At 48.9% G+C, this 16,916-nt stretch overlaps 1 protein-coding gene across 1 annotated transcript in view; it reads right to left on the reverse strand.

Moving 5' to 3' along the window:
- The window catches only part of PMFBP1 (polyamine modulated factor 1 binding protein 1), a 1,903,249-nt gene that overhangs the window by 232,889 nt on the left and 1,653,444 nt on the right, over positions 1 to 16,916 (reverse strand). Inside the window, exon 37 of the mRNA XM_086945556.1 lies at positions 4,776 to 4,943. Coding sequence (XP_086801682.1) covers positions 4,776 to 4,943 — 168 coding nt within the window. The remainder of the gene's footprint in view (positions 1 to 4,775; positions 4,944 to 16,916) is intronic.

Here is a 16,916-nt window from a genome sequence, read left to right on the forward strand (position 1 = left end):
TCCACCCTGCACAAGCAGGCACCATCAGCGTCCAGCGGCTTCCCTTTGTCGTCTTCCCTCGAGGATCCAGACTTCAGAGCCCGACGAGACCCGGATTCCCAGACCTCTCCGACCTCTACCTACATCTGCAGCACAGCTGAGGTCCGTGGGTGCGACGAGACACGTGGGACCGGCCATCTTGAAAGAAGCAGCACTTCGCTCCAGCACGACTTCTGAGGTGACCTCGTCCAAGTGCTTTGGGGACTGAGAAGCCCCGACCCCGAGCAGCTCCTGCACCGAAGACCAGCCCTCCAGCATCTACGAGATCTGCGTGGGGCCCTTCTGCCTGTTTGCTGCTCAACGCGTTGTGTGGTCACTTGCCGGCTGGCTAGTGACCTCCTAGACGACGAACCTTGAAATCCAATCTGCTGGTCTGGTTGCTCCAGACTGGCCCTTGCTTCCCTGTGAAGGAGAAGCACCCCGGACCCTCCTGGTCCACTCCAGACGCCGTTTCCACTCACCGCGTGGGTTGCCTATGCCAAGGCCTGTTGACTCCAAATCCGAATCCGACACCGCCGACAGCGAGAGCCTGCGTGGGACAGCTCGTGCCTCCATCCTGGTCGTCGAAGACACCACCTGGTCCACGTGGCTGCAGAGACAAGCGCCCACTCTTCACCTGATCGCGACGACGACATCTGGTTACACTCCTGGTTCCACTCCAGTCACTGGCTAGTGACTTTGAACATTGTCCCCTCTGCTTTCAGGTCTTCAACATCTCTGATCCACCCTTGGATCACACCGGACATCTTCCTCCTGGTCGCCTGCAGCATCTTTTCTTCCTGACTCCATAGACATCAACGCCGGAACCCGACACGACTTCGCACCTATGCACCTGCAGCCTTTGGGTGAGGTAACAAGAGCATTTCGGTGCTCAAGGGTAGCTTGATTCTCCTAGTGTCCAGTTCCACAGTCGTTTTAGTCCTACATAGTCTGGATTGTCCGTACTCACCTTTTACTTGAACTGTACTGTCCATAGACACTGTTACGCATCTCGCGTGTGAGTTCACACTCTGCACACGCGTTCCGTGGGCCTCCTATTACTTACCTAGAGTTAGGGTAGTGTGGTCCCAGCGATCCTACAGCCTCTGGACAGCTCCATTCCTTCTATCGACTTTCACATTCCACTTACTTAGTATATGGTTTGTTGTGCCCCTAGGGCAACATTGTAATTGTGCAACTTAAACGTATTTTTCTTAAGAGTCTTGTCATGTGCTTAGCCCTCTGATCTCATAAAGAGTTCAGAGGTGGTTGTTAGTTAATAAATATCTTGTTTATTTTCATAACTACCTGTGTGGTGTCCTTTCATTTGGTATTCAAGGGGTTATATGTGGTAAAACAGCTGGCTTCACATGTCAAAAGAGTTTAGCCTAAGAGTGCTTTGTCCATGCTACCATTAGGATAGCTGGTCTATAAGGTTGACTTACAACCAATCACCATAAGGGTTGTTTGGACTGATACAAAGTGATCACTATAACTAGTGAGCCTCATATATCAGGCCAACATCTCACATTGGTGTGCAGCGGTTGGGATTTGAGCTTGCTGTTGTTTTTACCAAATATAATCTTGAGATATCATTTGAAAGATCACATAAGGTACCATAGGTACATATAACAAAGCTTAGAAATACTCAGAGTTCTACTGAACCAGCTGTTGTAGTAGAAAGGGAGTAGCACACCCTGACTACAACTCTTAGCAAGGGATCAGTAGGAAAACCCATAGTGTAGGTAAGTGCACCGCTTACACCTCACTAGACAGCATGTCTATCACAGGAGAGAACACAGTGGCTCCCCTTGGTGATATTGACCCTCCACAGGTCATTTCAAGATATGCCATAAGGGTTGTTTGGACTGATACAAGGTGATCACTAGAACTAGTGAGCATCATATATCAGGCCAACTTCTCACAGGACTGGCCTGCTGTCTGCCTTGCTGAGGAAGGAGAGAAGACTTATTGGAAAGACTTTGTTGACTTGTGCTTGAAACTTTCTCCAAGGGCTTGATTGAGCTTGCCCCCTGATCTGAACCCCAGAACCAGTGGGTTCTTCTGTGCTTTGGCTCTTCTGATTTCTAAGGCCGAGCATTTCCTCCCGCCGGAGTTGAAGTCTGCGCCCTCTCGCCCCCTCCTAGGGCCGTGGTACCCAGGAGTCCGCCTGCCTGCTTGCCTGTGAGAGCCTCGCTCTGTTTAGAGTCGCTCTCTGCCCTCGGGTTAAGGCCGGCCGCTCCTCTGCCCCCGCCTGTTCCTGGAGTGCCTGAGCGCGTCTTCGCCCCCTCCCGCCGGAATCCAGGACCCGAGAGCAGCCTACAGCCTGGACGACCGTCCGTGCTAGACATTGCACCCGGCCGCCCCGCTTGCCCTTTCGATCACAGAGAGCTGCATCCTGAAGGGACCCCCCCTCGGTACGGACCGTGCGGAGGGCTCCCGTGCTGCGCCCCGCCTGTTGGGAGATCGTCCGCCTTTGAGAAGACCCCCAAGCACTCTCCGTGACTACCGCACACTCGCTGAGTACGCCGCGTGGTCCGGAGCACACTGCGAACCGTACCGCCACTTCAGCGCACAGGGCTCGTCTCGGGCTCGGGCCCGCAACGTTCTTCTTTCCCCGTGGCCCTGTGCGTCGCCCCAGTGGTTCAGGTACGCCTCACCCCCGTCGAGACTGTGTGCTTCACTGTGACCACCCGAAGCCCGGTTAAGACTTGACGTGCCTCGTTGCGCCTTACCAACCCGAAGCGCACTCGAGCCTCGGAGCACCTGGGGTAGTGGGTGCGCAACCGTGTGACAGCCCCGTACGCTCCATTGTCGAAAGCGGTACGTCGCGTACCCCGGCTCACGCGAGAAGCGTGAGCATTGGAAGGGGTGCCGGGATTTCACCCGTTCGAAGCGCTACCAAGTGGATGACCAAGTCCCTGAGGCACCAGAGGGGTGGAAACCTGCCTAAAACCGTTTAGGAACAAACAGAGAACTAAGAGAACTATTTTGAAGCAAAATAGGCTAGAAGGAAGCAGCATACCAAACAAAAGAGAACTTGCCATTATTGTACCAACCTTTGGCATAGCTAACAACGTTATATTGGTCTTGTGATAAAATCTTACCTGCTTAGATATATTTTTATATAAAGAAGACGTATTTTTACATATCCACAGCCTGGTGTCCATTTGTGGGGGGATTGGTACATTTACTGTGTGTGTGATTACAAATGCTTAACCCAATAACGCCTGAAGATTAGCCTTGGCTGCTCACGCCACGCACCTAGAGGGTGAGCAAGGGTAATTCTAAGGGGTCATCCTTCGCCCTGACTTAGAGGAGAGGGTCCCTGTTTGTCACAAGTGAATACTTGCGCCAACCAGAGACCCCCAATTCTAACATTTACCAGCTAAGCTTTATGAAGATCTAAACTCATCCATTCTCCCTCTGTGGTCCAGGATCATTCATGAATCCCTCTTACAGGGAAAGATTCCGGACTGCCTAAAGGTTGGGCAAGTTACTTCCATTCCTAAGAAGCCCAATGTGTAGCAATCAGATCCAAACAACTTCCTACCTATAACCAGCATTATGACTCTAGCTAAATTGCTTGAAAAATGTGTCCATTCGCAGCTCTGCCACCACATTGAGAAATACCAACTCCTTGACCACCATCAGTCAGGTTTCAGATCAGAGCACAGTGCGGAAATGGCACTTTGTTGATGACGCACTCAGAGCTACCCTGAAGGCATCGGCTAGACTAATCACGGGCTTGAGAAAGTATGACAACATTTCCTCCGACCTTTTGCAACTAAATTGGCTAACTATTGAAGCCAGAATCCGACTTAAGATAGCTTGCCTAGCTCATAAAGCCATACACTTCAACACCGTGTTCTGTTCTACCTGGCAAATAAGCTTGAACTATCGGGATCCAGCCGTAACCTTAGAAGTACATCCACCCTTCTCTTGAACTCCAAGATTCAAAAAGAAAAGATATTACAATTGTGCTTTCATAGGTCTTGCTCCGAGAATCTGGAACACCCTGCCCTCCGAGATCAGATCCAATCCTCCCACTACTTCCTTTAAAAAACAGGTCAAATGACTACTCCTGAAGGAACTTTGACAGCATCAACCTGGGATCATGTTCTTGTTTTTATTAATACCCTAATTCTTGTTGTACTACACTGATGCGTTTTATTGTATGCTTGATGGTATTTTGCTCTAGTCCTCTAGGGCACCTTAACTGCATTAACGTGTGATCTTGCTCTTGTTTGTATTAAATTCCCTTATTCTTATTGCACTTCACTGGTGCGTTTTATTTTATGCTGTTATGCTCTTCGTGTTCTAGGGTACCGCTGATACCCCCAACTCTTAACCTGATTGATTTCCCCTCTGTTGTAACTCCACCTACTGTCACATTGTGTTTGTACAATTGCTTTAGCCAATTCTGTACAATGCTCTGATACCCATAAGGGTCTTGTTCGCGATTTATAAAACAATTCAAATAAATAAATACCACAGATATTTAATGTGAACGTTTGTGGTATGTTTAGATCTGCTTTTTCTAATACTAATGGGTGGCTCATGTAGATGTTTTCATAGATTTGAGCCTGTGGTACTCAGCACATTTATTTATAACCAAGAACTTGTTTTATTTCACTGTGGGCATATCTTCTCCTAAATATGATTTATAGGGTTTTTGAGGTTGTGCTGCGATTGCACATTTAATTCTGTCTTATGCTTCTTTTGCGATGATACATTGAATTTCACCTTTTACATACCTCTCTTCCTTCATCATGCAACTTCTCCTTCAGAGATGTCATCTGCAAGTGGAGCATCACTAACTCCTCCTCTTTTACGGATAGTGCTTGTGTGTCCTCTTGGTTTCGTCGCTGCCAGTGCTGGAGTTGGTTATTCATATCAGCAAGACGTCCTCCATATACCCCAGCCTACCAAGATCAAGCATAGACTTTGGATCATTAAGCATATACACAAACGAACAAGTTACTTACCTTTGGTAACACCTTATGCGGTACAGACTACCTAGCCACAGATTCCTTACCTTAGAATTATCCCCAGGCGTCAGACTGGATGCGGAAGAATTTCGAGCAGTACCCCTGCACACTGGCAAGCAGCGTTGTTCAGCTCTGTGTGGCATAGTCAGAGCCGAAAGTGTTGTGCGCAGTACGTATATAGGCGCCATCTTGGCACCCTGACATGAGTTACCCGAGTTCTTTCCTTTCCGTGAGAGACATTGCTGACCAAGTCTGAGCAACTCCTAAGTCATTTTTGTCTGGCTTTTTGCAACTTTTTTAGAATCTTTTTTGAAATCTACTCTTTCTGTGTAGGTATGTCACATAAGAAAACAACTAGTTTCAAGCCATGTGGGGCCTGTCACAGGCAGATGTCGGTCACACACCCCCACTTGGCGTGTTTGTGGTGCTTGGAGTAGGACCACAACTCTACAGTCTGCGGAGACTGGCGCACCATGCACCCCAAGGCGCTGATGGAGCACTCCCTCAAGCTCCTCGTCACCAGTCACCGGTCGACTCTGCAACGTACGAAGTCCTTGCGACCATTCACGGAGTCGGCATTCGCGGCCAGCATAGGTCATGTGGGGAAGGGTGTGGGGGCGAGTGGTCGCAAGGGAAGGGGAGTCATGCGGGGAGGGTGGGGTTTAACTAATTAAAAAAAATAAAACATACCTTTTTCTGGTTCCCCGAATCCCATGCCTTCACTGCTGGGTCTGCTCCTGCTTTTCTGCCTTCACAGGAACAGGAAGTAGGCAGCACTCCTCCCCTCCCCATAGCCAATCACAACGCTGCAATGGCAGTGTTGTGATTTGTTGGGAGCCGACCCCACAGGCGTCTATGGAGAGGCCAATTTCCCCATGTAGGTTGTATGCAGCCTACATGGAGAAAAGGGAGAGTGCACATGACTGGTTTGGTTGGCCACAGAGGGCTGACCAAACTGTCAGGGCCTGCAACGTTGGGCTAGCCACTCCTCCACTGCCATCGAACAGGACCTGGACAAACTACTGTGCACTTTGAAGAAAATTTTTATTTACCCTCTAAGCATCTATTTGTGGCATTTAGTGCTGGAGATTCATATGCTGTGCATACTTCCACAATCTAGTGTTAAGCTCAGACGTGTGCAACTTTTCTTTCTTCAAAGAAAGTCTTTACAGGTCACGAGGTGTAGTGATTTCACCTATTAATGGTATTGCACATGAGCATAAGCAACATTGTTGGATTGTTTTTTCCTGCACAGAGGGTGAGACTGAAGATGGAGCATAGAAAGTACAAAAAAGGAGATCATGGAAGGAAAGAAAATATTAATGACAATAAAAGAAGAAAATCTGCAACAATCTCAGGTGACCAGGGAGGATGATGGGAGTATGTGAATCTGAAGCACTACATGCCAAGACAAGGTGCATACAGAGTAAGCAACATTTTCAGTTTGTGGCATGTGTAGCTGGAGATACACATGCTGTGCATCAACTGTAAAGCAGTACTCCTAAAAGAAGTGGATATTGCAGATGACTGGAGAAGTGTACGTAGCACAGGCTGGCCAACTCTGGCTTGCTGTCTGCCAAGAACATCCGCACAGTACTGTTTAGTGAAGGTTTGTGGGTTAGACAATGTGGCTGCTTTGCATATGTCAGCTAAAGGTATGTTATCCAACTAAGTCATGGAAAACCATTTTTTTATGAGTGGAATGAGGTCAAGGATGAGAAGGAAGGGTTCTTTTAGCTTTGGCATATCATGCTTATATGTATTTGACTAACCAACGATTTACACCTGATTTGGAAAGAGCACATCCATTGTGAAGCTTGGAGTATGACACATACAGTTGTTGGGTTTTTCGAAATGGTTTTTGTGAGAAGTTGGCCTGATATATGATGCTCACTAGCTCTAGTGATCACCTTGTATCAGTCCAAACAACCCTTATGGTGATTGGTTGTAAGTCAACCTTATAGACCAGCTATCCTAATGGTAGCGTGGACAAAGCAGTCTTAGGCTAAACTCTTTTGACATGTTAAGCCAGCTGTTTTACCACATATAACCCCTTGAATACCAAATGAAAGGACACCACACCGGTAGTTATGAAAATAAACAAGATATTTATTAACTAACAAACACCTCTGAACTCTTTATGAGATCAGAGGGCTAAGCACATGACAAGACTCTTAAGAAAAGTACGTTTAAGTTGCACAATTACAATGTTGCCCTAGGGACACAACAAACCATATACTAAGTAAGTGGAATGTGAAAGTAGATAGAAAGAATGGAGCTGTCCAGAGGGTGTAGGATCGCTGGGACTACACCACCCTAACTTTAGGTAAGTAATAGGAGGCCCAAGGAGCGCGTGTGCAGAGTGTAAACTCACACGCGAGATGCATAACAACGTCTATGGACAGTACAGTTCAAGAAAAAGGTGAGTACGGACAATCCTGACTAGTTAGGACTAAAACGACTGTGGAACTGGACACTAGGAGAGTCAATCTACCCTTGAGCACCGAAATTCTCTTGTTACCTCACCCACAGGCTGCGGGTGCATAGGTGCGAAGTCGTGTCGGGTTCCGGCGTTGAAGTCGATGGAGCCTGGAAGAAAAGATGCTGCAGGCGACCAGGAGGAAGATGTCCGGTGTGATCCAAGGGTGGATCACAGCTCCTGAAGGCCTGAAAGCAGAGGGGACAATGTTCAAAGTCACTAGCCAGTGACTGGAGTGGAACCAGAGGCTGTCGTCGCGATCAGGTGAAGAGTGGACGCTTGACTCTGCAGCCATGTGGACCAGGTGGTGTCTTCGACAACCAGGATGGAGGCACGAGCTGTCCCACGCAGGCTCTCGCTGTCGGCGGTGTCGGATCCGGGTTTGGAGTCAACAGGCCTTGGCAAAGGCAACCCACGCGGTGAGTGGAAAAGACGTCTGGTGCGGACCAGGAGGGTCCGGGGTGCCTCTCTTTTGGAAGGAAGCAAGGGCCAGTCTGGAGCAACCAGACCAGCGGTGTTGATGTCGTGGATCATCGTCTAGGAGGCCACTAGCCAGCCGGCAAGTGACCAGACAACGCGTCGAGCAGCAAACAGGCAGAAGGGCCCCACGCTGATCTCGTGGATGCTGGAGGGCTGGTCTTCGGTGCAGGAGCTGCTCAGGGCTGGGGCTTCTCAGTCCCCAAAGCACTTGGTCGAGGATACCTCAGAAGTCGTGCTGGAAGCGAAGTGCAGTTTCTCCAAGTTGGCCGGTCCCACGTGTCTCGTCGCACCCACGGATCTCAGCTGTGCTGCAGATGTAGGTAGAGGTCGGAGAGGTCTGGGAATCCGGGTCTCGTCGGGCTCTGAAGTCTGGATCCTCGAGGGAAGACGACAAAGTGAAGCCGCTGGACGCTGATGGTGCCTGCTTGTGCAGGGTGGACACTCCTTGCCCACAAGGGAGATTTCTTCAGTCTTCTTTGTAGAAAGTCGAAGTCCAGAGTTTCTTCTTGCAGAATTTCAGTTCAGGATTAATCTAATTTGGAATAGGATCAGCTCCTACCTTTTTTCTCCTAAAGGGGGCTGTACTATCACTAGGTCCCTCCTATGGGTGGGACCAGGAAGGGGGGTGGTTACACCCCCTATCCTTTGTCCGGTCTTGCGCCAGAGCTGGGGCTGGAGAGCCCCAGGAACTGGTTTAGACCGGTGTATGCACAGGGACACCTTGTGTGCCCCAGGCATGTCTCATTCCTTTCAGCCCTGTCCTACCTAATACACAAAATCTTGTCTGGGGTGGTGCTAGCACCTCCCAAGGCAGGAAACCCTTTGTCCAAGCCTCCCTCGCTGGAAGGACTCCCAGCAGCAGGAGGTCAGACTTGTGTCTGTGGTGGCAGCATCCATTTTGTGATGCTGAGGCTCGAGTTAACTTTAACCGGGGTTCACAGTTAGGTACACGTCGTGTCCCTCTAGAAGGGTGGAATGCTACCCCCGTCGCCAGAACTCGCGAGGGGGTAGTATTCCAATTCGTATGACACCTTACTCGACATGTTTTGATAATGCTATGCCAAAGTTAGCAATAACCGCGAGGTTATAATGCACTTAATAGTATATGGTATAGCGTTATCATGGAAACAGCTAAAGGACTTCGTTCCGAAAGCTGTAGACAGGCTCAGCTCATGCCAGAGCACTACCTCACATAATTCCAAGCACTCTGCCTCCAGGATTGTTAAGGCCTGCCATAGGAGTGACTTATAGGAGTATATGTGTCCATTTTAGGTTTAGAAATAGGTATACTATATCTAAAGCAAAGGGTGATTACACCACCTTGCCCCAGCTGATTGATCAGCCAGTTGTGTCAGATTTGGATGGCTAGCCAGGGATGGCATAATACATGCTGCAGCCCCTGGTAGGCCTTGGGTTCACTTATGCCCTGCGTACATATAGTACACTGTATAAGGACTTACAAGATTGACCCAATACCAATTGGTAAATGCACCTAAGGTGCATGGATGTCAATTTAGAGAGAGAACAGCTAGGCTGTGGGTCTGATTAGCAGGCCCACAGCCAGGGAAAGTCGTAAACCAGTGAAGCAAAAAGCATAAATCTGGGGTGACCATAGAATTGCAGACCCTACAGTTTTGATCTATCAACATAGAACAAGAAAGCTCTTTTGACGTCAAGAGTATGCAGAGCGGGCTGTGCTACAGATTCTAGTTGCAGAAAAAAGAGTGCAAGTTCAATCGTCTGATTGAGGTGAAAACTAGAGAGCACTTTAGGAAGGAATTTTGGATTGGTTCTGAGGACCAATCCATCTTGATGTACCTGGAAAATGATCTCTTCTAAAGTAAGAGAGAGTATTTCACTGACTCGTCTTCAAGAAGTGATGACCACAAGGCAGGCCACCTTCCAAGACAGGAATTGCAGTAGGCTAGAGTGAAGGGGTTCAATAGGAGGACTCAGGAGCCTAGTGAGGACAATATTTAAGTTCCAAACTGGAGCAGGGGGTGTTCTGGGTGGAATAACTCTTTTAAGGCATTCCATGAACACTTTAATGACGGGTATTCTGACTAAGACGACCTGTTGTCTGTTCTGTAGGTAGGCAGCTATGGCAGCCAAGCATAATCGGATCAAGGTATAAGGTAGGCCTGATTTCCCCAAGTGCAGAAGGTAACAAACAATATCCTGTACAGGTGCTATGAGGGGACTAATGTGTCTTGAGCGGCAGTAGTGTACAATATGTTTCCATTTGGCTGTGTAACAGGCCCTAGTGGTGGGTCTGCAAGCCTCTTCAAGAATAGACACATTTCTCATAGGTTGAGGTAACCAAATTCTAAGATCTCAGGAGCCAGATCGCAAGATTGAGTTCCGTAGGGTTGGGAGGCCTGAGTGCTGTGGTTTTGTGTGAGAAGGTCCGGTTTGTTTGAGAGCTTCTTGTGTGGGAATATGGAGAGTTCAGGCAGCGTGGAATTCCATGGCTTGCGTGTCCCGGTTGGTGCCACTAGAATGAGTTTTAGGGATGTCTCTCTCCGTCTCCCCACCACGAACAGTAAGAGTGGGAGAGGCGGAAAAGCATAGGCAAATATCCCAGACCAACTCATCCATAGTGCGTTGCACATGGACTGTGGGTATGGTAGTCTGGCAGCAAAGCTAAGGCATTTTGAGTTTTCTGCGGTGGTCAACAGATCTATTTGTTGCTGAAAGTACAAGAGTAGGACCTGGGGGTGAAGTTCCCTTTTGTTGATGTGTCTTACTGAGCAGGTCCACTATCTTGTTGGCCACCGCAGGAATAGGTTGTATGATTAATTGTATTCTGTGGTGTATTGCCCGCCACCAGATCCTCTGAGCTACACTGGACAGCTGTGGCGAATGTGGGCCTCCTTGTTTCTGTAGGTAGAACATGGCAGTTGTGTTGTCTGTGCGTATCAAGAAGGATTAGTTACTTACCTGTAATCCTAGTTCTCATCCAGGGGTATACTCATCAAAGTCATAATCTATGAATAATCCCCGCCCATGTGCGGGATCCTGGAGCATATAGAAAATACATATATATATAAAAATATATATGCATATGTGAAAACATATATACATGCAGCCTAAAATATTTCTGTAATGGCCAGAATGCTGAAAATTACATAGGTGTTTATAGTGGCACCCATGCTCTCCCAAACCCTAAGAAAGAAAGAGAGCAGTAAACATTTGTCATACAACAATGCTTTATTGTCATAGAGAAACCTGTAATTGCAGGCATTTGCCAGTAGGCTGCAGTAGAGTATAAAGAAACAAAGGAAGACTGACACCTTGCCTTTAAGGGATTAGAGTTGGGGTACTGTGCCTTTAAGACCTGCAGGAGACCCCCTGCTCCCATGATGCATCACAGGTGGCAGTTAGGTCAGTTCTTTTTGGAGGTAGCGAAGCACCTGAGTAAATCTGCAATCTGTAATGCTCGTCCGGGGAGGCGGATGGGAGCTTATGACTTTGATGAGTATACCCCTGGATGAGAACTAGGATTATAGGTAAGTAACTAATCCTTCTCATCCAGGGGATACTCATCAATAGTCATAATCTATGAATAGATTAGCAAGCCCATACCCAAAGGCCTGCGGACGAGCAAACAAGTATACAGCAAAAAACAAGAATTAACATCCTATTTAAAATGCAATTACGCAAACAGATTCCTTAAAGAGGCCTGTCCCACTTGGGCATCGGCCTGTGCATCTGAATCAAGGCAATAATGGCGAGTAAAGGTATGTACAGAACGCCATTAAGCGGCCTTACAAATCTCAGAGATTGGAATGTTACGAAGGAGAGCTGTAGTAGAAGCTTTCCCTCTAGTAGAGTGTCCATGAGGTTTTCCCAGTAACGCTTTGTTAGCTAATTGGTATGACAGCGCTATACAGGAAACGATCCATCGTGGGATAGATCTCTTTGAGGCTGACAGACCGGTATTAGTTGACCCATAATTAACAAAAAACCGGTCTGATTTCCTAAGGGGAAGAGTCTTAGCCAAGTAGAACTTCAGAACCCTCCGGAGATCAGGAGAGTGTAGAGATCTCTCTGGGGGAGTGGTTGGTTGAGGAAAGAAAGTACTGGGCTGGACTGTTCCCATGAGGCACGGGGTCAGACTGATTTGCAAGTGGCCATGTCTGAACTGAGGTGGCAGAGTGGGCTAAAAAACTGTGAACGATTAAACCCAGAACTGTTGACTGGGTGTGAGTGTTTGATTGGTTCAGATGGTCCGTCCATCACCACCCCCTTTTGTACCGCTTTGTTCGCCATAAGTTGGCAGGGTATGCTCAGACATTAGTCCCTTGCTCACTTTGCCACTGGATTCAAGCAATCCTGGCTGAAGACGGCTGTAATGCCAGAAACCGGTCCTCGGAAGCTTGTTTCCGGTCCAGGGAAGGCATGGCTTGGCAGTTCGGGCTGGACTGTTCCCATGAGGCACAGGGTCAGACAGATTTGCATGTGGCCATGTCTGAACTGGGGTGGCAGAGTGGGCTAAAAAACAGTGATGGATTAAACCCAGATCTGTTGCCTGGGTGTGGGAGTTTGATTGGTTCAGATGCTCCGTCCATCACCCCCCCCTTTTGTACCGCTTTGTTCGCCATAAGTTGGCAGGGTATGCTCAGACGCGAGTCCCTCGCTCACTTTGTCACTGGATTCAAGCAAGCCTGGCTGAAGACGGCTGTAATGCCAGAAACCGGTCCTAGGAAGCTTGTTTCCGGTCCAGGGAAGGCATGGCTTGGCAGTTCGGGCTGGACTGTACCCATGAGGCACAGGGTCAGACTGATTTGCATGTGGCCATGTCTGAACTGGGGTGCCAGAGTGGGCTAAAAAATGGTGATGGATTAAACCCAGAACTGTTGACTGGGTGTGAGTGGTTGATTGGTTCAGATGCTCCGTCCATCACCACCCCCTTTTGTACCGAGGAAAGAAAGTAGGCAGAGTAATGGTCTGATTAATGTGGAAGTCCGAGACCACCTTAGGCAAGAAGCCTGAGTGCGTCCTCAGAACCACTCTATTGGCATGAAAAACATTGTAAGGTTCCTTACAACATAGGGCCTGGATCTCGCTTACCCCACGGGCAGGGGTGATAGCTACCAAAAAGGCAGCTTTCCAGGTCAGGTGCTGCAAAGACACCTTATGGATAGGCTCGAATGGAGAACCCATCAGTTTTTGTAAGTGCAATGTTGAGTTCCAAGGGAGGAGAGGGGGATCTCACTGGTGGTAACACTTTCTTACGCCCTTCTAGGAAATCTTTAACCACAGGCATAAGGAAGAATGATGTCTGAGAAGGCGACTTCCTGTAGGCTGTGATAGCCGCCAAGTGAACCCTGATGGAGGGGTACTTCAGGCCTGACCTTGCCAAATGTAACAAATAGGGTAGAATCACCTGCTCTTGTCCGTGGATAGGATCAAGAGAGTTCTCTAGGCACCAAATGTAAAATCTTTTCCATTTGAAAGCATAAGACTGCCTTGTAGAGGGCCTCTTAGCCTCTTTAAGAATGTTCATGCAATCAGGTGAAAGGTCTAGGTGGCCATATTGGATGACCTGAGGAGCCATGCCATCAAGCAAAGGGAAGCAAGGTTGGGGTGAAACACCTTCCCCCCGTCCTTGGTCAGCAAGTCTGGGCGGCATGGCAGTCTCCTGTGAAGGACTTCCGACAGCTGGAGGAGATCTGGGCACCATCACTGCCGTGGCCACTCCGGTGCTATCAGGATCATCCTGGTGTTGGTCCTGTAGAACTTCTGTATCACCGCGGGGATCAGAGGCAGGGGAGGAAAGGCGTAGAGCAATGTCTGAGACCAGCTGATCAAAAGAGCATTTCCCTGTGATCCTTGTTGGGGATATCTGGATGCGAAGACGGGGCATTTTGCGTTTGCCGCGTCTGCAAACAAATCTATGTCTGGTACTCCCCATTGCCGAAACACCTCTTCCTTGATCACCTAGTTGTGCGCTTCTACGAAGTCTCTGCTTAGGCCGTCCGCCTGAACATTTAGGATTCCTGGCAAGTGAACTGCCACGATGGAGAGGCCCCTCGCCAGAAGCCAGTGCCAGATGGCTTGGGCTTCCAGAGACAGAACTCGTGACCTCGTGCCTCCCTGCTTGTTCAGCTAGAACATTGTTGTTGTGTTGTCTGTCTGAACTTGAATGTGGCTGGTGCTTAGGGACGGGTAGAGGGACTTGAGCGCTAGGTAGACAGCCCAGAGCTCCAGAAAATTGATGTGGTAGCCTCTTTCCACTTCGGACCAGAGACCCTCAACCTTGAAGCTGGCCCATATGAGCACCCCAGCCGTGCATCGAGGCATCCGTGACCACTGTCTGTGATGGAGGCGTTTGATTGAACGGGGCTCCCCTCAGAAGATGAGAGCGTTTCATCCACTATCTGATGGAGTCTTTGGCGCTTTGGTTGAGAGAGACCTGATCCTCCCAGTGTCCTGATCTCTGAGACCAATGGCCCTCTGGCCTGCTGAAGAGGCCTCATGTGAAGGCCTGCATTGGGCACGATGAGATGCATGAGGCCATCGATCCCAGAAGAGAAGACACTTGTCTGGCTGTGGGATTTTGAGTGTCTAGCAGGATGCAGCACTTCAGGAGCATTGATGACAACCTCTCCTCCGAAGGACACACGCTTGCCTTTGCAGAGTCCAAGGAGGCGCCCAGGTAGTGTATTCGCTGGGTGGGGTTCAGTACTGACTTCTTGTAGTTGACCTGCAACCCCAAGGAATGTATCAGACTGAGACAGTAAGTTAGATGTTTCTGAAGCAGGACAGGCGTGGAGCTTTTCAGAAGCCAATCGTCTAGATAGGGATAGACGAAGATTTTCCACCTGCGGAGGAAAGCAGCCACCACCGCCATGCACTTGGAGAATGTCCGTTGGGCGGATTTGAGGCCGAACGGAAGCACTCGATACTGGAAGTGGCGACTGTCTATTTGAAACCTGAGGAATTTCTGGTGCTTTACTGAGACAGGTGTTATGTCGGAACGGAAGTCAACACAACCACACGCAGGTAAGACTGTTCATTGTCTTGGCCACACCAGGACCCTTTTATTCAAAGTAAAGCCCCACCCCTAATAAACCAATTAACATCCTGCCCTATATATACTACAGGTGAGTCACCACTACCCCTTTGGGTGCCAGAAATGGTAAGGTAATGGCGGTGACCACATCACACTCCTCTAAAACATCAATAAAAGTGAAAAACACAAACAGAAATCATTTCAATATGTTACATAATTCTTCAAACGTGTGGATCGAGCAGGGCATGGCCGTAACTGATACCTCCCACAACAAGTATGTGAAAGTATGCGTCCTGTTTTCTGATGAACCTGTTCAGTAGACGTAGATCGAGGGTAGGTCTGTACTCTTTGCCCACTCCTCGTTTTTGGACTAGAAAGTATCCGGAGTATACTCCTTGATTCCTTCGCAAGGGAGGGACCTCCTCTATGGCTTTCTTCATTTGGAGGGTAGAGACTTCGTCCCTCAACAGTTGACTTTGAAGACGAGAAAAGTAACTGAGTTGAGAGAACACTTGCAAAGGAGGTGACTTGAACCTCAGCAAGTGACCATGCTGCACAATACTCAGCACCCACTTGTCCTTTGTTATGGATTTCCACTCTTCCAGGTGACCAGCTACAATCCCTCCCACCGGAGTGGCGAAAAGTTGAGGAGGAAGCAACGACTCAAGGCTTTGGAGGCTGTTTTGAGGTGGACTGTTGTTTGTTGTCATTTCCTCTGCCTCTACCAGGGCGTCTCTGCTGCAATTGAGACCGCTGCTGTGTTTGCGATGACCACGGAGGGGTTTGAACCCTCTGTTGGAACGATCGCTTGTCGCCTTAATGGAAGCACTTTTTGAATTCTTTTCGTTTCTCCAATCCCACAGCTTTAACCGTGCCCATCTCCGCCTTCATTTTAGTCATCTTGTTGTTGGCGTGAGACCCAAACAGAGAAGTTCCATTGAAAGGAAGGTTTAATATCTTCTTTTGGGCATCAGGCTTGAGGCCTGTAAGGCGTAGCCAAGCCGAGCGCCGTGAGCAGACTCCGTGGGAGTAACCATGCACTGCGAGGTCAGAAGCATCCGCTGCCACACTGATTACTTGGTTGGCGGCAAGTCCACCCTCCTGAAGAATCTCGGAGAAGTCCTGCCGGTCTTCTTTGGGAAGCTTCTCTGTGAAACAAGTGAGAGAGTCCCAGAGGGATCTATCGTAACGTCCGAGAAGAGCGGAGGCACTGGCAACCTTCATGAATGACGCAGAAGTGCTGCACATCCTCCTTCCATACGAATCCATCTGCTTACTATCCTTTTCCAGGGGTGCCGAGGATGAGGTGGAAGCAGAATGGGATTTCATGGCTGCCACGACGATAACTGAATCAGCTGGTGGATCCGACCTGAGGAACAATGGATCCGACCTGAGGAACAATGGATCCGACCTGAGGAACAATGGATCCGACCTGAGGAACAATGGATCCTCCGCTGGAGCCTTGTACTTTTTTGCGATTCTGGAAGGTACTGAACCCACCGTCGCAGGAGTAAGAAAGGTGGCCATTGTAGGTTTCAGGAATCTGGGCACTAAAGGTAGCAAAGGTCTAGGAGCAGATCGATGGTGCAGGGTATCGAAGATGATTGATGGTGGAACCACTGGGGTTTGCAAAGAAATGTTCAGTTTTCTTGCCCCCCCTACCCAGTACATCAGTGAACGTAGAGATGTAATCTATGGGTGGCACCCGTGAAGGTGGTGTGGAGGAAAAGGTCGGAGAATAGTCCCGGACCGTAGACCTCGTAGACGAAGACCATGTCGGAGATCTTGTATGCCTTCTCTTATGGGGCCTGTCGCGATGACGGCTGTGCCGGGCCCTAGATCTAGACCGATGTCTAGAAGGCGATCTTGTCCTGGGAGGTGTTCTTGACCTGGCAGGAGATCTTGGCTTGGCAGGAGATCTTGGTCTCCG

This window comes from Lissotriton vulgaris, chromosome 12 (assembly GCF_964263255.1).
Source record: "Lissotriton vulgaris chromosome 12, aLisVul1.2, whole genome shotgun sequence".
Taxonomy (NCBI): Eukaryota; Metazoa; Chordata; class Amphibia; order Caudata; family Salamandridae; genus Lissotriton; species Lissotriton vulgaris.